The 20,362-nt window shown below is 47.1% G+C and overlaps 1 protein-coding gene and 1 pseudogene across 1 annotated transcript in view; both read right to left on the bottom strand.

Annotated features, from left to right (window-relative positions):
* Window positions 1-1,251: 1,251 nt before the first annotated feature.
* The window catches only part of SORD (sorbitol dehydrogenase), a 44,602-nt gene continuing 25,491 nt past the window's right edge, over window positions 1,252-20,362 (bottom strand). The window contains exons 4-9 of the mRNA XM_025389721.1: window positions 14,536-14,695; window positions 10,385-10,503; window positions 7,490-7,555; window positions 6,689-6,864; window positions 3,629-3,750; window positions 1,252-2,703 (exon numbers count right to left, since the gene is read on the bottom strand). Of these exons, the coding sequence (XP_025245506.1) occupies window positions 2,538-2,703; window positions 3,629-3,750; window positions 6,689-6,864; window positions 7,490-7,555; window positions 10,385-10,503; window positions 14,536-14,695 (809 nt within the window). The 3' untranslated portion in view covers window positions 1,252-2,537. The remainder of the gene's footprint in view (window positions 2,704-3,628; window positions 3,751-6,688; window positions 6,865-7,489; window positions 7,556-10,384; window positions 10,504-14,535; window positions 14,696-20,362) is intronic.
* LOC112627457 lies at window positions 19,480-20,153 on the bottom strand (annotated as a pseudogene).

Here is a 20,362-nt window from a genome sequence, read left to right as displayed (position 1 = left end):
TTCAGTCAACAATGAGGACCCCACCCAGTCAGCAACACCAGTGCTAGTGAGTGAAGAGGTGTCAGGGCGGAGAGCTGGGAAGAACCCTTCAGGCAACCTGGAGGGTAGAAAGCAGCAGACTGCTCCACGGACCCTAACTGAGAAAGGGGACATGTTGGCTCCAGCAATTCCCTCTTGCAGGCCACCTCTGGCTACCGCAGATGCTGGTGTGAAGTCACCTCTGCACTCAGGCACTGGTTCTCTGACATCTTCCCCACCCAGTCTCCCTTGTGTAGCACAGTCCCGCCTCCTCCCTCCTGGCTCCTAGTGTGTGTGCAGGAGGTCTGTTGGGGAGTTGGTAGAGCCAGAGATTAGGAGAAGGGGAGGCAAATAGGATTTACGGGATATTTGCCTTTCCTAAGAACTGTCCTCTGCTCATGATGTCAACCTAGGTTCAAGGTACGGAGGCCAAATAACAGGGAAGCAACGCTGACTATTAGCAGCCAGCTGTGACAGAGGCTGGGTGTGGCTACAGGCGGTGGGGCCTGGTCAGGGTCATCTCTGGGTGGCCTCCTCCACACACTGACTTCTACCTAGGGCTCAGGGAGGAGAAGGATGAAGGGACAGCAGTGAAATGGCTTCGCAAGGAGTACATAGTCTGCAGGAAGTGCCTCCAAGACACCAGCAGACATTCTCTGGTAGAGCCTCTGCCCCTCACTCCCAGCTTCTTTCTCCTCTTAAAGCTCTGGCTGAACCAGACACAGAGCTCCTTCCCTGGGCACCTGAAAGTGGGCACAGGGTGTGAGGATGTTCCCACCGAGATTGCTGAGTGCATCTTCTCATCAGTAGGAGCTGCTTGGTGGGGGTGGTGCCATGGGGGCATCCTTTGTCCCCTAGGACTGGACCCCTCTGGCCTATGAGAGGCAGCATGTTGTAAACGATTTGATGCCAGGATTCCTGGGTTCTGTCTAATTCTGGGCCATTGACTAACCCACTGTGTGATCTGCCAAGTCACTTCCACAATCTGAGCCTCAATTTCCACCCTTGTTAGCCGAAGGGTTGTGTTAAGACAATCTTAAGGTCTCCTCTGGCATTTATATCTTCTTTATCTACAAAATGATTGTGTATGTGACTTGTTGTGAGGATTAGACATAATTCATGTCAATGAAATTATATTTGGTACAGAAAATATGTCACCTTCAAAAATCCTGGGATCCTTTCCTCCGGGAAATGGGTAACATAAGTCCATTGCCCACTAAACAGCAGCATGAGTCAGATGCCACTAACAATATTTATTACCCAAAGCAATCTGACAGATTCGGGCACAAGGTCATGGCTTTCCCACGTTACAAGAAAATCAGAACCTCTTCAAACTCACCCTCCACCCACAGTCGAAGTAAGGGATTAAAGGCTATAGCTCAAGCTATGTCATGGCTACTATCTCCTCATTCTTGATGAATAATCTCCAAGTCACAAGTGGGCATGATGCGATTTGGATCCAAATCTTACCAGAAAAAAAAAAAAAACCCACCATTAAAATAAGACAAGTTCATAGAAATCATTTCAACAGAAAGATATCAAGAGCCTTTACTGGCAATGAGAAGAGGAAAGATTTTCTGTTTATAATAACCAGAAAGAAATGGAATTGTCTAATAATCATCAGTTGAGTATGAGCCTAGTAGGGGATGCTAATCTTCCGGGCTGGGGAAGTCTTGTGAGCTAACCAGACCCTCCTGGTCTCTGGTGAGGTCAACAGGTAGCAGTTTCCTGGTTGCCTAGTAACAAGGGACCGTGTTTAGGGGTGGGGTGGGGTGAGGTATGTTGGGGAGGGGGGCCTTCACTAGGCAAGTGAAATAACACAATTCTCAGGAGTTGAAAAAGAGGCAATCTTCAGTGCTGAGAAGTCCTCTTACTTTTTCCACATTAGGGGAATGCAAGCTGGTTTAACCTCACATGACACTTCCTTTTTTGTTTGTTTTTTTCATTTGATTGGTTTGAAAATTATCCTGGATCCAGGAAGGTGATGCCTTTTCTTACTCTCCTTTTATCATCAAACCAAACAGCCAATGTGTCTCTAGAGACATTGCATTCTAAACTGAATGTGCTGACAAGCCTTCATCCCAGACCCTGAGTGGCAGGTTTTCATGAAAATCAGCTTCTGGGCCAGTTAAGTCTTCATGAAGTTATCTTTTCATAACTCAGCCCTCATTCCCCTCCGGGTCAGTAGCAGTGGAACCAGGAAACCCACGGGCCAGATTTCCTTACTCAATGAAGGCACTCCAGGAAGAGTTCCCGGCACCTGCCTGCCAAACTCCGCTCTGCTTGCTGGACTTTGCTCAGCATGAACAGGCCACTCTGGCTACAAGTTCCCCCAAACCATCCCAGATTGTATCTTTAAGGCACACCAATTCCTCTGCGTAAGGACTTCTGTTCATGATGAGTTATATTAATTATTCTTAACATTCAAAAGAGAAAGTTCTGCATGAAAGCCCACCCCTGTCCAGCCATTGTGCCCTGAGATCCCGATACTGTGCGGATGAGGGCAAAGCCAATAAACATCAGGGATTCTGGTCATTGGGATCACACTTGAGCATGATTTTCAACCCCAATCCCTTTTTAAATGTTTCAAAGGCTTCCAGAGCTTTCTCCAGAGGAAATCTATGGGTGACGAGGGGTTTTATGTTCACAGACTTGGACGCAAGCATCGAAATCGCCACTGGCCACCTGTAAAAGAGCACGAGCATTATATTCAACCTTCAAGAGGAAAGAGCCAGGTGCCCAAAACTACCAAGCACTAGATCCGCTTGGCCATATTATTGATAGCACTGCGGTTCGGCAAAGCCAATTTTACAGGCCAACAACCGAGGAAAGGACCTTATGGCTTACGATTCAGGGGTACAGAGCCTATTTCCAATTTCCCCCACCCCTCGCCCACCCCCTCACTCTGCCATGTCTGCCATGGAGCCTAGAATTCCTGTGGCACGAAGGAACAAGGCACATGGTGGAAGCCACTGGGAAAAGGCAGAGAAGCCGTGGGGAGGCAGCCCAGGACAATCCAGTCACACCCACTAACAGCTCAGCTTACTGGAAAGCTGGTGCCCTGATGAGGGCATGGAGTTGCAGCCTCTAAAGCTAGGAGTAAGGGACACTGCCGCGGAGTGGGGTCCCAGCCAGAAGGTCCCAGCCGGGGAGAGGGTGGAGCTGCGGAACACCGGTGGGGCAAACTAAGACCCTTTCGCTCCCCAGGGTGGGCCCTAGGGCTCAGAAACGGGAGCCACAGGACTTGATTTCTTCCTTCTGTCCTTTCTCTTCTTCTTCCCTTTAAAGGGAGAAAATGGAGATCTGGCAACTTAAGAAAATGGCGGGGGGAAAAAAGGGGCCTGGCGGGGATAAACAGCAGACACCCAGTAAGAGCATGCTTCAAAATCCCCTCCTTCCTTCCCTCCATTCATTCTTCTGTCCTTCCCATTCTTTAACTGGGAATGAGTGTTCTCTCTTTGGATCCCTGTTATATCACACAGCTATCAGTGTGGCCAGGGAGTGCCCCCCATGAACAAACAGGCAGAGACTCATGGGCCCAGAGGCTGAGTGGGGCCTGCCCTGGTCTTGCTGGAGGCTGGGCATCCTGGCTCACCCACAGCATACTCACGTGTTGCAGTATCGAAACACGCCCTTGATATCCACCTCCCGGATGGCTGCATGCAGTAGGGGTATGGTGGTCATCTCAGAGCCCAGCCCCACAAGCACCAGGGTCCCACCAGAGCGAGTGGCCTGGAAAAGGAGGTACAAACAAGAAAGCTCAGAAGATAAGAAATACTGACTTCCCACTTACAATAACGTAGTATCATCACACAAGTATCTTCTGGTTGCATCAGCTGAGCATCTCAAAATTCCAGAGAATGTGATTCTTGTACAGTGCTGAACTGCTCAACCTGCCAACCAAACTTAACAGAGTGGCAGAGTAAACACTGTTTCCTTTAAACCTTCTGAAAAAATGCACTTAACCCACGGAGAACCAGGCACAGTGTGAACGTCTTCCAAAGCTTTACAGATTCGGGACCCAATATTGGCTTCAGCCAGCTCTAGTCTAAGCACCCGTTCCTCCCGCAGAGTGCCCTCCACAGGCAGCGCTTTCATCAGAGCTGGAAGGAACCGCCGGCCCTCTAAGCTCACCGGTGCTGAGAAAACTATAAACACGAGACAGATGAGTCACTTATATTCTGTGGTTAAAAAAGGCTTTATAGGTGCGTGCAGGCTGGCGGTTAGAAATCGTTTTGTTCCAGAGATGTTTTCCTCAACAGTATGAGCCATAATGGGTTTTGTCTTTCCTTGAATGTTTATCTGCCTTATCAGTTGCCCACTTGGAGTGGGCAATTTCACAGGTGGCTGCGAAATTTCTCCTGAAAATTTCCCCAGAACTCCCTGTGAGTGCCGTGCTTGTTCCAGAGCTTTCTGGGGATCACTGTGCTCAGTGTGGTGAGAGACAGAACAATGGACAATTCAGTCATGCTGGCTGTTCATTATAGTCAGTAGCAAGCATTTATTGGGACCATTCTAGGTGCTAAACAGTGGAACTAGAGAAAGGCACACGCCACAGCCTCCACTTCTGAGATGAAGGATACACCATGGAGAGAGGCCTGCGGTGCTGTGAGCAAGAGGTGAACTCAGGGTGTGAGTGGTGTGGGAGTGACTCCTGGGGCTGCCGCTTCAGAGCTGTGGCACCCTGGACGTGCCCTCTCAGCCCATTTTCTAGGGAAACTACTTCCTCATCAGCACTTCCTTTCTACCTGGTGATGAGGAGGAACACCAATTGGCCATCCCAAGCTGCCAAGATGCCAGCAGTTTGCTGACCCCAGGTCAAGGAATGCTGGAACCACCTGGACACTGTCCTGTAGGTATGGCATCTGCACCAAGGATATGACATCAATTCTACCCCAAGGCATCTGCCGCGTCTCATCACAAACACTATCCAGTCAGAACCTGGCAGGACCGCGATGCTCAGATATGTCCGTATTTGGTGCAGCCGCCTAGCCTGCTCATTGGCGGGGAGGCCTATAGCATTCTACAGCACCTGTCATGCATGACAGTCCCACTCCCTACATCAAGAGAGACACTGCTGCAGGTCCGGTGAGGCCCATGGGTCACATTCACCTCCATGCTGCTTCAGGTAGCCTGACAACCAGGCCGCCACCATCAACAGCTGGAAATGCCAACTGTTCCAAATGCTCTAAGGACCAGGCACAAGAGGAAGGAGAGACACGTCCTTGACATCGCCCAGCTTATACTGCCTCTCTGTGGGGTGGAGGTCACTGACCTGCCAACAACTTGAAGACAGTAGACACGACTTACTCATGTCTTAGCCCTCAAAGTGCCCAGCACAAAGCCTGGCACATGGCAGGTACCCAAGACATACCATGGGTAGATCAGTCACACACAGACCCATTGTTCCTCTCTGAGTTTCAGCGTCTTTTTGCCCCTTCCCCCATGGTGACCACTGCCTGTGACAGTGAAGCAGAGGGCTGGCCGACTCCAGCTGAAACTCAGGACAGTGCCGAGGTGGCACCCGCTCCTCCCTCTCCCCCACTGCTTCCTCAGCTCCTAAGGCCACAGGCAACTTAGTAGAAGGAGGTCTAGGCAGCTCTGCTACTCAGCTTGGTGAGTCAGCCTTCCCTAGAATGTCTCGTGTGATGCGAAGTGCCCTCGTGCATGAATCAGCTGGACTCAGAAGGAAGGAAGAAGCCCACGCTACCGTGGAGAAGCAGTCTGGGAGGCAGGGACGGGAGTCCCCTGTGGTGACAGCTGCCTGCGACCCTCCCCAGCCCTGGCCCTGTCCCCCCACCCTAGCATGGTTGTTTGTCCCCTCCTTCCCTTCCTCTCCTAAGCAGCAGGGCAACTCAGGCACTGGGGCCTGGCAGGGCTGGGCCTGAGCCTGACTCGGCTTGCCTCAAACCAAAAATCCTTCAACATAAAACGGTAACTGATTTTCAGCGTTATTGTGCAGATTAGGCATCATGTTTATAAAGTACAGCAGAGAAGCTGGCATGCAGTAGGGCTTGGAACCTGGAAGTTATTCTCTTTCCCCTCTTTTCCTCGTACTTTGATCTGTCAATGCCACTCCCTCCCACCACCTCCAACTTCCTGCCAACTTCCCATAAGTGGTTGGTGGGTCCCTGAGGGGCGAGTCAGGCATTGGCAGCTTATCTGTTCCTAAGTCTTGGAGACAAAACAAGCAGTAGACACCTGTGAACCTGGAAAATAACCTCGCCTTCATGACTAACTGAATGCCTGTCACTTTATATCAATGGCTAAAAGATTGCAGTTTTCCTCAATAAAATAAGACGGGGATTTCCCACATACAATTAAGGCATCATTCCCTGTTTATCTTCTTGATCTTTTTACCAAAACTACTGCACTTTTATGATCACGGATATGATCACGAAGCCAACCCCAACCCCAAAGTGTGTGTCCTTAACATTTTTCAAGGCCCACGTATAGCTGTTATCTTGTGTGAACCTCAGATGGCCCAATGAGGATGTAAGGCAAGTTCAAGTACAATCTCCACACTGGAGATAAGAAAACAGAGATAACAAAAGATGAATCAATTTGGCTTGGGGCTCACACAGCAAGCTGGTAAAGAAGCTTCACTCCCTACTTCTATCTCCTTCACTCCCCTATGCTGATTCCCCAAAGCTGCCCTCAGCCCACTCACGTAGATGCCCGCCTGGATGGAGGCCTCTGCCCCCGTGCACTCGATGGTGACTTCCGGCTTGCACCCCAGCAGACCTTCTACTTTACCGGCGATTTCCTGAGGACTTTCCTTGGAGATCTGGAGGACTAAATCAGCCCCAATCTCCTTGGCTTTGGACAACCGGGGAGCAGACAGGTCTGAAGGTAAAGAAAAAGAAAAAAATTATTTCAAACAGAGAAATCTGATGACTCATTAGGAAGAAAAGAAAATGGAGGTGTAAGATCTGATGGCAGCAAAGCTCTGGTGCAATGGGTGGTGCTGTTGAGCCCAATGCATCCTCTTCACACCAAGCTTGTCCAACCCGCAGCCTGCATGCAGCTCCGGATGGCTTTGAATATGGCCCAATGCAAATCTGTAAACTCTCTTAAAATAGTATGATTAAAATAAATTTTTTTTAAAGTTCATCAGCTATCGTTAGTGTTAGTATATTTTATGTGTGGCCCACGACAATTCTTCCAATGTGGCCCAATGAAGTCAAAAGATTGGACACCCCTGCTCTATACCCTCATACACTCCCATGTCCACCACACAGCTACACAAACACACCCACACACACACACACACTCTCACACAAACTCTCTCTCTCTAATAGCTTCTCCTAACACAAAACATACTCGCACACTCTTCTATATCTCCACAATCCATATGACACTACACACTCACCCCCTCCACACCATCACAGATAACCTCTCCTCACACATACACATACAGTAGGCCCAGCTGTTTCCCCATCAAGGAGACTGAAAGAGAACAAAGCCTTACCAGTCACCACTACTTGAGCTGCTCCCATTGCCTTGGCCACGAGCAAAGAGACCACCCCGATTGGCCCTAAACAAAGCAGAAGACGGAAGATGTTTGTGAAATATTAAACATCTGCTCTCCCACTTGTCCAGGCCATGGACAGGAACCGTATCTTCTGTGTGTCTCTAGCATCTACCCCAGTGCCTGGCATGATAAGACCTTACTGGCTGTTTGTTGAATGCAGAAGTGAATGAATCCATGAAGAATTATTCTCTACATAAAACACGCTCCTAGTGCCGGGTTCTATTTAATCCTCTCAAACCTCAGAGCTAAAAACTTCCCACTTATTCCTGGGCACTAGTGGAGACAATCTCAAAGAACCACAGGATTCAAGGAAACACAAAGTTATTCAGAATATAAGAACTCTTGGAAGGTCTGGACTTGTTTTCCTGTTCTTTCTTTGCCCCGACCTTCGTGAGAACCCACCACACCTCCCCTAGAGAGAGACATATTCTTTTTAGGTGTCCTCTGAGGACCACCTGGAGAGGGTCCTTAAGTGAGCTGGCTCCCTGGGTTGGCCCAGGTGCCCAGATAGCCCCAGGATACTCAGGTATGCAAGGATTTTCCTGAGATACCTGCTTCCCCATAGAATCTGCATGCTAAGTGACACTGTGGTTTTAATATAAAAATCAGACCCACAGAACGGAAGCAATGCAGAATATTTGGGGATTTACTTTTTGTACACACCCCCTGAGAACAATTTTGTGAACTCCCTCAGAAAACAAAACACTGAAAAATAATACCTGAAATGTCCAACAAAGCAAGATTAAAAAACTACACCGCTATTAAAAATTATGCCATAACTCTTTATCTATTGACAAGGAAAAATGTTCACAGTAGATTGATTTTTTTTTTTTTTTTTTTGAGACAGCGTCTTGCTCTGTCGCCCAGGCTGGAGTGCAGTGGCGCAATCTCAGCTCACTGCAACCTCCGCCTCCCGGGTTCAAGTGATTCTCCCACCTCAGCCTCCTGAGTAGTGGAGATTACAGGCACCCGCCACCATGCCTGGCTAATTTTTGTATTTAGTAGAGACAAGGTTTCACCATGTTGACCAGGCTGGTCTCAAACTCCTGACCTCAGGTGATCCGCCTGCCTCAGCCTCCCAAAGTGCTAGGATTACAGGCGTGAGCCACTGTGCCCAGCCTGATTTTTTAAAAAGAGTAGGTGAAGGAAGCGTATTTAGCATGGTCTCAGAAAAAAGCTAACGAACTAATAGATTCTATACCCAAATATTAATAGTGGTTCTCTTGGGCTAATCGGTGACGGGCTTGCAGGTGAATTTCTGTGTGTGTGTGTTGGGGGCAAGGCATGCATGTATGTGGTATGTGTGACTTATTTTCCTTTTCTATGGTAAAAAGGTACTGGATCCATGCAGATTTTTATAAGAATCTGTCACCTGAGTCCTGCAGTCTGCTAGCCCATCGTGGCAAGTCTATTCTATATCCATCACCCCTCTTAGGAAACCCTGTGATCATTTATTTGGCCTGCCAAAGAAAATCACAAACAAGTATGAGGAACCCCAGATCACACCCACAAGGAGTGTGAGTGTGCTGTCTGGGTCACCAGCAGTTAGAAGCCTAGAATGATTCGGTCTGAGGCTGTTCGGGCCTGTTCCAGATGGCTGGAAACAGGGGATGAGGGAAGGCAGCTAGCTACAACCCTACTGCAGGCAGAGTGCTGGCTCCCAGTGGCGTGGGAGCAAACCACTGCTCACTCCTCCCACTGGCTGGTAGCGGGGTCTACCTTATTCATAGATGGGACTAGGCCATCACTTTGCTGGTATAATTAGAAAGTTCCAAGAGTTGCCCTTCCCTTTACTATCAAAAATATTTCTCTAAGGTGGAGGTTGCAGTGAGCCAAGATTACACTGCTGTACTCTAATCTGGGCAACAGAGTGAGACTCTGTCTCAAGAAAAAAAAAATTTCCCTAGTTTCCCATCAAGGGTTCAAAAATAATCACCAGATTACTTCCTTTTTTTTTTTTTTTTTTTTTGAGACTGAGTCTCGCTCTATTGCCCAGGCTGGAGTGCAGTGGCACGATCTTGGCTCACTGCAACCTCTGCTTTCCAGGTTCAAGTGATTCTCCTGTCTCAGCTTCCCAAGTAGCTGGGACTACATGGTGCGCACCATCATGCCCGGCTAATTCTTGTGTTTTTAGTAAAGATGAGGTTTCATCATTTTGGCCCGGCTGGTCTTGAACTTTTGGCCTCAAGTGATCCACCTGCCTCAGCCTTCGAAAGTGCTGGGGTTATAGGCATGAGCTACTGCGCCTGGCCCAGATTCATTCTTTTTGTTTGTTTGTTTTGATATGGGGTCTTGTTTTTTTTGAGACAGGGTCTTCTTCTGTCACCCAGACTGGAGTTCAGGGGCACAATCATGGCTCACTGCACCCTTGACCTCGAAGGTTCAAGTGATCCTCCCACCTCAGCCTTCTGAGTTGCTGGGACTACAGGCACACACTACCACACCGGCTAATTTTTGTACTTTTTTGTAGAGATGGGGTTTCACCATGTTGCTCAGACTGGTCTCGAATTCCTGGGCTCAAGTGATCCACCCGCTTTGGTCTCCCAAAGTGCTGGGACTATAGGCGGGAGCCACCGTGCCCAGCCAATTCATTCTTTAAATGAACGAAAGGGCTATGTTGCCTAGGACATATAACCCTAGTTAATATCATGTCTGCAGATACTCATTTGTTTAGCAAAGTGCTAGTCACTGAGGGAACGGGACACTGCAATCCTCCCTTACCCAGAAGGATTCTAGAACAAATCTCAAGCCTTGGAGGGGGAATGAGATGGGCGGAGAGGTCCCCGCATTCCCAGTCAATGAACCCACAACAGGGTAGCTTCTGTTTCTTACCAGCTCCACACACAAGGACCCTGTGTCCCAGGGTAACTCCACCTCTCCTGCAGGCATGGATCCCCACAGAAAGTGGCTCAATCAGGGCGCCTTCCTCAAAGGTGACGTTGTCAGGAAGCCTGAGGAATCATTTGACATACAGAAATCCTCTGAGTTAACGACAGTGCTAACAATAGTATTATATATGCCCAACGTTACTGTAATAACAACCATAGCTAACACTCATCCAGCATTTATTTATGTGCAGAGCAATGTGCTAAGCAATTTATATACATTAACTCATGTAAAGCCCTGGAATAGTTCTGTGGTAGGTACTATCATTCCCATTTTACAGATGAGGAAACAGGCTTGGTGGGTTAAATGACTGCCCCAGTGGTCCAAAGCTAGTGAGGGGCCCAAAGGGCTCAAATTAGAAGCCAGATATGTTCTGATCCCAGAACCTATGCCACAGTGTCCCCATGTGAAGAAGCCAACATGGTTTTCTTTGGAGAAATCAATTCAGTGAAATAAACACATTACATTTCCTTTAATGTGCTATCCAAGGTAAGGCACGGTGGTTATCATTAATAAATGAAAAGTTTACTTAACAAGGAGTTAACATGGCCACGTTCCAGCATCTCGTCTGCTTCTCAAACTTACAGCCTTTTTAGTTTCATGTTAGCAAACAATCCTGACTATCACCAGTTTTGCAGAACAGTGATTTAGCAATGGGCATCACTCTGATAGCCACCCCCCATATTATACATTCCAGAGGAACTACATCTGAGGACAGCAGCTGCCCGGCTCACCCAGAGCCAGTTAAGAGGAAAAAAGGGCCTGTTCCACACAGCTGATTAAATGCTGTGTCACCTTCACTCTGGGTTCTAGGTTTTCACTTCCACTGGCATCTTGACCCTCTCAATAATACCGCTGATGATGATAGCAAGTATTTGCATAAAGCTTTACAGATTAGGAAGCATGCTCATTCATCACCTCATTTAATCCTCATGGTAACCATGTTAGGCAGGTAGGGCAGGCTTTTTTAAAAAACCTTTATTTTACTGAAGAGGAAACTGAAACTCACTGACATTAAGAGAATTGCCAAGGGTATGAAGCTAGGGAATGGAAGGCCAGACTTAACCAAGGTGTCCTGATTCCACATCCTCTGCCTGTCCCATATCAGCTGCCTACTGGTATGAGCAGCTGTGTAGCTAATATTAATATCCAATTTCTGCTAGTTCCTCACTGCCCAGGATTTACCCAGCACCCCAAATCTCCACACACAGGAACATGAAAACCCTCGAGTTCCAGAAAGAAATAAATGTGGCAGCCAAACCATGTGCTCATCCCCATGATCCTCTCAACACTGTCCCCAATCTTCAACAGAATAACTCAGAGTCCTCCTATCACTGCCCCTGATCCTTGACAGAACTACTCACCAGGCCTTTGGAGGCCCAGCTGCCGCCCACCACCCCCTTATCCCTTCCGCTCGGCTTCTTCCCCATCACTTTCCCTACTCCAATCCACTCTCCTGCTCTGACTGCGGTCACACTCCTACTCCCCCTAGAAGCATCCCTTCTATATAATGGGAAAAAGTTTAAAATGAAATAGTGAAGATTCCTAAACTCTCTCAGGGACTCCACAGGCTCCCAGATACGCCTGCCCTTCCACATCTGGGCTTCCTGAAGAACTCATAAGGGCTCTATGCAGAGGGTGGACTGCATGGAAGCTACATTGAGGAGAGATGGGATTGGGGAAGGTGATGAGGGAAGACTGTTATCAGGAAGAATACTCTACTGATTAAGCAGACGCTGCCTCATCCGCCTGCACCCAACACAGCCAACCGTGTTGGAAAGCTATCTGGTGTGGAGGCAGAAGCATGCACAAGGAGTCCTGGAGGCCAGCCCCGCTGCTACTGACCTTGGGAAAACCACTGACTCCACCCTCTCCAATCTTGTCCAGTGGGGGTTGATGGAGAACAAGGATGAGAAGACTCCAAGCTTCCTCCTAGCCCCAACCTTTCATGACTTTGTAAACACCAGAGAGTGATGAGGCAACTTGGTAGTTTTTACAATGGGGTTCAGGGAACAGGCCAAATTGGGTAATGGATGATTAAGAAGCCAAGGAGGAAGCAGGAAAATAGAAAGAAAATAGGTAGGTACACAAATAAAGAGGCTGTAGTAGTATGGGAATCCTAAAAAGACATCAGAGAGGAGGGCTTGGGTAGGGAGGAACTGGGGACACAGGCAGAAAGCACCCTGGGAGGAGAAGAAAGGCAGGGGCTGTATGACTCCCCAGAGACCTTCCTCAGCACCCCCACTGCCACTGCCAACCAGAGCCCCATCATTCCCTATAAACCACCAGTGCAAGGCTCTCTTTCATGTCTACTCCTGCACCTCCATCCCCAGACCACTAGCCCATGAGTATGGCATAGCTTGGCACCATTTACTGAGCACCTACTATGGGCCAGACCTCATGCTGGAGACTTGACATGCCTTTCTCATTGGATCTCATCAGTAATTCTGTGAGGGAGGTACCATTACTATCTCTATTTCACAGGCAAGGATATCGAGGTTACAAAATTTAAGTGACTTGCCCAAGGTCACACAGTTGTAATTGGCAGAGACCAGTGGGCTTCACCACTATGCTCTTCTGCCTTCCATGAAACTTTTGTTTGGTGTCTTGACTTGGAAAGGGCCCCAGAAAGATGGGTTCATTCAGGAACCACTTGCTGAAAGGTGGACTCTGCACAGGTAACCTGCTTACTTCTAGAGCAGGTTCAAGTGTTGACTTAAACCCATCACAAGGTCTCTGGCCTGTGACTCCTCTCAAGGCTCCCAGTAGGCTCCCAGACTGTTCCTGTGACTGGCACCTGGCCTCCATCGGACAAGCCCCATCCTGGCTGAAAACCACCACTGGGGCCAGGCTGGGGTGGCAGGAGAACGCAACTGAGTTGGGTCAGGGGGAAAGCGGCACTTTGGCACCTTAGAGCTCCATGGCTGGGGCCATGGGGGGCCATGAAGAAACGCAAGCACTTTGCTTCCTCCAGACTCAACTTCACAATTTCAGGGGTGAGAATTGGAGTAGGGTAGGGGAGTGGGCACAGGGCAGGAGCTTGAGATTCACAGAGACCCCAGTTTGACTCTTGGTTCTGCTGCGTGCCCAAGTCAATAAGCTTCCTTCTGCCTTGGTTAACCCAACAGCGGTGCCCATCTCACCATTATTCTTGTGGAGATTAAATAAATTAGAGCATGCAAAGCACTTACTAGCACAAGGGCAGGCACATAGTAATAATAATTATGACTCTCCATGCATCACCTTATTTAATATTTTGGTGATTAAATGAAACTGAAGCAGAGAAAAGTTAAATCATTTCTCCAAATTCACTTGCTAGGAGGGAGTAGATCCAGGATCCCAGAGCTCAAGCCCTGGCAGCACACCACGGCACCTCAGGAAATGTCAGCTGTTGCTGTCATGGTGTGTTATTGTTGTTGTCGAGGTCATTGTTGTTGTTGTTTTGTTTTTTTTTTTAGACAGAGTCTTGCTCTGTCGCCCAGACTGGAGTGCAGTGGCGCAATCTCAGCTCACTGCAACCTCCACCTCCCGGGTTCACACCATTCTCCTGCCTCAGCCTCCCAAGTAGCTGGGACTACAGGCACCCGCCACCATGCCCGGCTAATTTTTTGTATTTTTTTTGGTAGAGACGGGGTTTCACCATGTTAGCCAGGATGGTCTCGATCTCCTGATCTCGCGATCCGCCTGCCTCGGCCTCCCAAAGTGCTGGGATTACAGGCGTGAGCCACCGCGCCCAGCCGAGGTCATCGTTGTTATGAACTTTCTGGTGGTTGCAGTGGAAACTAATAACAGAGGATGAACCACAGGAATTCTCTCCAGGATGTCTGCAGAGGGTGAGTGATTTTCACCAGTATTTTTCTATTGTTGCTGTAAGTAAGGGAAACAAACTAAAAGACTAAAACCAAGCACTGTGAGTCAGTCTTATTCCTAGGGAGGCTACCCTCTCTCAATGCCACCAAGAAGAGTAGCCTGCCCAGGTGATGCCGCATGTTTGGAATTCTGAGCTGAAAAGAATAAAGAAATAACCACAGGAAACAGCACCAAGCTAATGAAGGGAAAGAGGTCCCAGGTGACCCAGTGGGACTGTGGACACTCACTTGTAACAAAAGGCTGCATTGTGCTTGTAGAACCGGCAGAGGTTTCCGTCATCAGGGGGTGTGGCACAGAAGAAGATGGAAGGTGACAGATTGTATCGGCCAGACTTGCAAAATTCATCATTTTCTCGGGGAACACCAGGCTCGATGGCAACACGATCACCTGGAGAGGAAAACAAAGATGGCACCCTGCCCGAAGGTGGGAGCAGTCTGCCCCCTCTTTGGTCTGGTTCTTTGTTTTCCAACCTTTGAAAACAGCAGAAGCAGAGATGTTATGAAGGCTTGCATGCTCATGGGCAGACGCCAGATGCAAGAATCTAGCTTAATGAGCCCCCCCTCCCTGGGGACCCGGAGTGTCCTAGGCAAGTAAGGAAATTTGGGATGAAGCACAGACTCACTCTGGGGGAAAAGGACCACCCCCTCCTCCACAGTTCAGTGTGGCCTGCCCTTTTTCCAACTCCTGCAACAAGCCAAGCCACCCCTCTACCTCCACAGCCACTTCTCAGCTAAGGCAAGCCAAGTATAGTTTCCATCTCACACTGCTGCAAAAGCGGTAGCTCATACATGGAGTTTGCAGGCATTTTTTCTTCATCTGTCTGGAAGATAGGGAGCAAAGCCTTTACAAAGACAAGAGCTGTAATTACAGCATGTTTTATGTCCAGTCTGGTCATTTTTAGACAATAACTAGGAGTCAACTGATTCCTGGTAGTAGAACCGCAATGGCCAATGACCTGCAGAGGCCTCATACAGCGGAGAGTAATAGTTGAGGCTTCTGAACAGCCAGTTCTGTTATACTTCTATTCTATGCCCCACCATACCTGCTTGGAAACCCAGCCTGAGAACTGCTCTCTAATTGTTTTTTTTTTCTATCTTTTTATTATGAAGAATTTCAAACACACAGCAAAATTCAAAGAATTGCATAGTGAACACCTGGATAGCCTCCTCCTACATTCTTCGAGGAACATCTAGCTATGTTCACTTTATCACATATCTATCTACCCCTCCGTCTCATCTCTGTCTCTCCTTCCATCAATCCATCTTCTTTTCCGATTCATTTCAAAGCAGGCTGCAGACATCACCCTTAAATGCTTCAGCCTGCATATCATTAACTAGAGTTCAGTATTTGTTCATGGTTCTTTTTTAAAGTTATCACCTAGGAATGCAAACCCCTTTTAAGATACAGAACACTACCACTACCTCAGAAATCTTATTCCTCTGTGTCCCTTCCCTGTCAATCCCCACCCCCATCCCCAGAGGATGTTTTGATTTTTTTTTGTTTTGATTATTTTTTTGTACCAGAGTAGTATTGCCTGTTCTGGCACATCACAAAAATGGGATCATACAGTAGATACTCTTTTGAATCTTGCTTCTTTCAGTTAGCATAATGCTTTTCAGATTGATCTATGTTGTTGTGGTATTAACTGTCTGGACAGGTGCGGTGGCTCATGCCTATAATCTCATAATCACAGTACTTGGGAGGTCAAGGCAGGAGGATCACTTGAACCCAGGAGTTCAAGACCAACCTGGGCAACATAGAAAGACTTCATCTTTACAAAAAAAAATTTTTTTTAATTAGCTGAGCATGGTGATGTGTGCCTGTGGTCCCAGCTACTTGGGAGGCTGAGGCGGGAGAATCACTTGAGCCCAGGAAGTTGAGGCTGCAGAGAGACGTGATCACACCACTGCATTCCCACCTGGGTGATAGAGCAACACTGCCTCAAAAACAAATGACAGTTTGTTCCTTTTCATGGTTGAATAGTGTTCCAATGTAAGAGTATACTATAGTCAGTATCACCATTCTCTTATTGATGGAAAAAACCTGGTTGTTTCCAGTTTTCCTGTTGTTGGTTTTTTGGTTTCTCTGTGTGTGTATGTTTCTTTGGTTTTTTGTTTGTTTTTTGAGACAGAATCTCACTCTGTCATCCAGGTTGGAGTACAGTGGTGCAATCACTACTCACTGTAGCCTCGACCTCCCCAAGTTCAGGTGATCCTCCTGCCTCAGCCTCCCAAGTGAGGGAGGAGAAAGAAAAAAAGCAGGCAGACAGTTAGGGCAGGTCCTCGGTGAAATTCTTTCAAACAAAAGAACAGTCTGGAAAAAAATCAAGCTGCAGGCACATAGAGAGCAGCTTGGAAAAATCAAGCTACAGGCACAGATAAGGAAGTGAGGCCCAACATAGAAACGCCTTGGTTCTCTGTGTAATCAGGGGACTCCCAGGAAAAAGTTTCCTCCCTTTTTTTGGCATGTACACAGTGGGCTCCGTGAGAACTTGCATGGGGTGGGGTGGGGGCTTGCCTAAAACATGCCTGTAGTTGCTCAGGCAAGAGAAGCTGCACCCTGTGCTTGCCTAAGACATGCTCACAGCTGCACAAATAAGGGAAGATACACAGGTAGCCACACAGATAAGGTAAGTTACACAGCACCTGCACAGATAAGGGAAGTTTCTTATAAAAACCTTCGTATTTAACTGTAAAACAACAACCGTGTTTCAGGTCGATCCCCTGCTCTGCTGCTGAGAGCTTTCCTCTTTCACTTATTAAACTTTCACTGCAACCTCACCCTTGGTGTCCATGCTCCTTAATTTTCTTGGTCATGAGACAAAGAACTCTGGATAACACCTTAGACAAGGAGACTGCTACAATGACCCTAGACTGCTTCACCTGTAGGGGGTCATCTGGGATATGTCGGAAGGGTGAGTAGGAGCTACCCTCTAATATTTTACTTTCTGTGGTTTCTTATCCACAGTTTTTTTTTTTTTTCCTCTCAAAATCAAACAAATACCAGGCCTCTGTTGGTCAGTTAAGAGTGGTTAGTGCAGCCACCAGATCTGTAAGACTCAGAGGACAGGCTTGCTGGAGAGGACTCTGTCAATCCCCCATCGCCCTCGGGTGTTGGGAATGTCAGCTGAGTTCCAATCCAGTTTCCATTCATGGAAGACCTAGCCATCGCATGGGGTTGGAAGGAGGTCCTGGGACAACTGAAGGTTTCTGGCTGAGGCTACGCCTCAGTGTTATCTGAAGGCTCCTGAACTAACTCCAGTCCCTGACAGCCCATCATGGTGTTGGTGCCAGGACTTCCAGTCTTTCCTATCGCATTTTCTTCCATTCTCTCCTTTGTGGCTATCATGTCTCCTATCCCTTCTTTGTATGCTATGCTGAAGGTATTTTTACAACCTGGGAATATAATTTTGTTGGATAGAGTCAGCCAGTGCCTTAGTAACCAGGAATGTAACTCAAATTGCTGTTTTTGTGATTTCCTAGAAACAGGGAGAATTCAAGATTTTAGTCTAAATTTTCACCTAGTAAGGACCTTTTTGTCCCCCAGTGATAGGTATTCATGGCACTGTATGGGAGGATATCTCACCCTCAGTGAATACCCGCCTCTCCATTTGGGTTTTTTTTTTCCTCCATGTAAAAACCCAGTACTGTCCAATGAATCTTCTTTCCTTGCTTCCTTCCTTCCTGCCTGCCTGCCTTCCTTCCTTCCCTCCCTCCTTCCTTCCTTCTTTCCTTCCTTCCTTCCTTCCTTCCTTCCTTCCTTCCTTCCTTCCTTCCTTCCTTCCTTCCTTCCTTCCTTCCTTTCTCTCCTTTATTTCCTTCCTTTCTCTTTCTTTCTTTCTTTTCTTTTCCTTTTCTTTTTTTTTTTTTGCTGGAGTCTCGCTCTGTCGCCCAGGCTGGAGTGCAGTGGCACAATCTGGGCTCACTGCAAGCTCCGCCTCCCATGCCATTCTCCTGCCTCAGCCTCCCAAGTAGCTGGAACTACAGGTACCTGCCACCACACCTGGCTAATTTTTGTATTTTTAGTAGAGACAGGGCTTTACCATGTTGACCAGGATGGTCTCCATCTCCTGACCTCGTGATCTGCCCACCTCAGCCTCCCAAAGTGCTGGGATTACAGGCATGAGCCAATGCACCCAGCCAAATCTTTTTTTCTATTCATAAAAATTTTATTCCACTTAGATTAATTTAATACACATGTTCTTAATAATTATGCTTGGATTGTTCATAAAAATTTCATAAGACATTAAACGAAGCTAGCCATCATCTCAAGTTGTTTCTCTGTTAACTATTTTACAGCACATGCATGTTAGGCAAGTATCAAAAAAAAAAAAAATCACAAAAGCAAAAAACCTAAAAATCACAAAAGCAAAAAACCTAAAAAAAGGTTAAATACATGGGTTTTTGTTTTACTGCTGTGCTTGATATACATAAGTAATGAATATCAGCCAATTCAGTTTTACTGCATCATTACTTTTACATTTGTTCTTTGGTTGCCTAAAACATTTAAGTACAAATACAATGAGCATAGCAAAAATAATGAAAGCTAACAGCAGGTAACTGTACAAATAATGGAACGTGAACCGTTTCTGCCCTTACCCAGAGTAAGATGGGTTACGATTGTCTACAGGAAAACTTCTGCAGCTGTAGTCAAAGGTGTGCACATTGAGATTGAGTATTCTACAGATATACCTGGTTTAACATGTGGGATCCATGGGATAACTGTTTCTATCACAGCCTTGCAAGTGCTCCAAACCTTAAAGTACCTACAATTACTACACCTGTGACTGGAACCAATGATCCCTTTAATTCTCCACTAGGACAAACCAATATGTAGGCAGTTTTCTTTGCTTAGATATGGAAGCAGTTTTAACACTGGCCCTTGTGAAGCCGCAATGTACCAAAAGTACTGTGTCAAACATTTATAAGTTGTATAAAAATTCCACATCCCCATATTGGCCACCTCAAGATGAAAACAGGTAAATCCCTAAATGTTAACTGGTTCTACTCCCCTACCATTAAACATAAGAACCACATGGAAAATACAGAAATTCAAATAGAAGTAACATAAACCTGTCATAAATCGTAAACAAAAACTATTTGTGGGACAGCGCAGATGACAAATGGTCTACTGTGTAAATTTTAGGAGTCAGACATAAGTTGGAAGGCTGGTTAATTTTCCCCTCCTTCTCCTGCTTCAGCTTTGTCTCCTTGGGTATCTGATGTCCACAACGTCAAGTTGTCTCTCAGTAAATGCATTATTAGCGTGCTGTCTTTGTATGACTCTTCACTTAATGTATCAAGTTCAGCAATGGCTTCATCAAAAGCTGTCTTTGCAAGACAGCAGGCTTTCTCTGGGGAGTTGAGAATCTCATAATAGAACACAGAGAAGTTAAGGGCCAGATCCAGTCTGATAGGATGTGTTGGTTGCATTTCCTTTTTGCTGGTTTCAAAGGCTTCTTGGTATGCTTGTTGTGACAGATCCATAATCCCTTACTTGTCATCATCAGCGGCAACCTCAGTCAAGTAACGGTAGTAATCTCCTTTCATTTTCAAATGGAAGACTTTGCTCTCTGCTTGTGAAGCATTGGGGATCAAGAACTTTTCCAAAAGAGATAGTATCTCTTAGCTCTGTCTCAATTTTCTCTGTATTCTCGAGCCATCTGCTGTTTTTTCTCAGCACCTTCTGTCTTTTGTTCAATATTTGAGACGACCGTCCAAGATGACCTGCAGGTTCCTACAACATTTTTACAAGCAACTGAGAGAAGATTCCTCTCCTCACTGGATAATTCAGCTCTTTGCTCAGTTACAGACTTCATGCAGGCTGCCATGTCATCATATCGCTCGGCCTGCTCGGCCAGCTTGGCCTTCTGAACCAGCTCATTTTAATCTATGACTGGATGTTCAGTGTCTGGAGTGGGTGATGGTGGTGGACGGACAGGGGCTCAGCAGTCTCTGGGTGGCGAGGGCAGCAGTGGCAAGGCTGAGACTCTGTCTGCCCAATGAATTTGAACAGTTCCTCTATGCGACAATTTTCTTCTGCTAGGATAGACTA

Source organism: Theropithecus gelada, chromosome 7a (genome assembly GCF_003255815.1).
Source record: "Theropithecus gelada isolate Dixy chromosome 7a, Tgel_1.0, whole genome shotgun sequence".
In the NCBI taxonomy this organism is placed as follows: Eukaryota; Metazoa; Chordata; class Mammalia; order Primates; family Cercopithecidae; genus Theropithecus; species Theropithecus gelada.
This window is presented reverse-complemented; position numbering and strand designations above follow the sequence as displayed.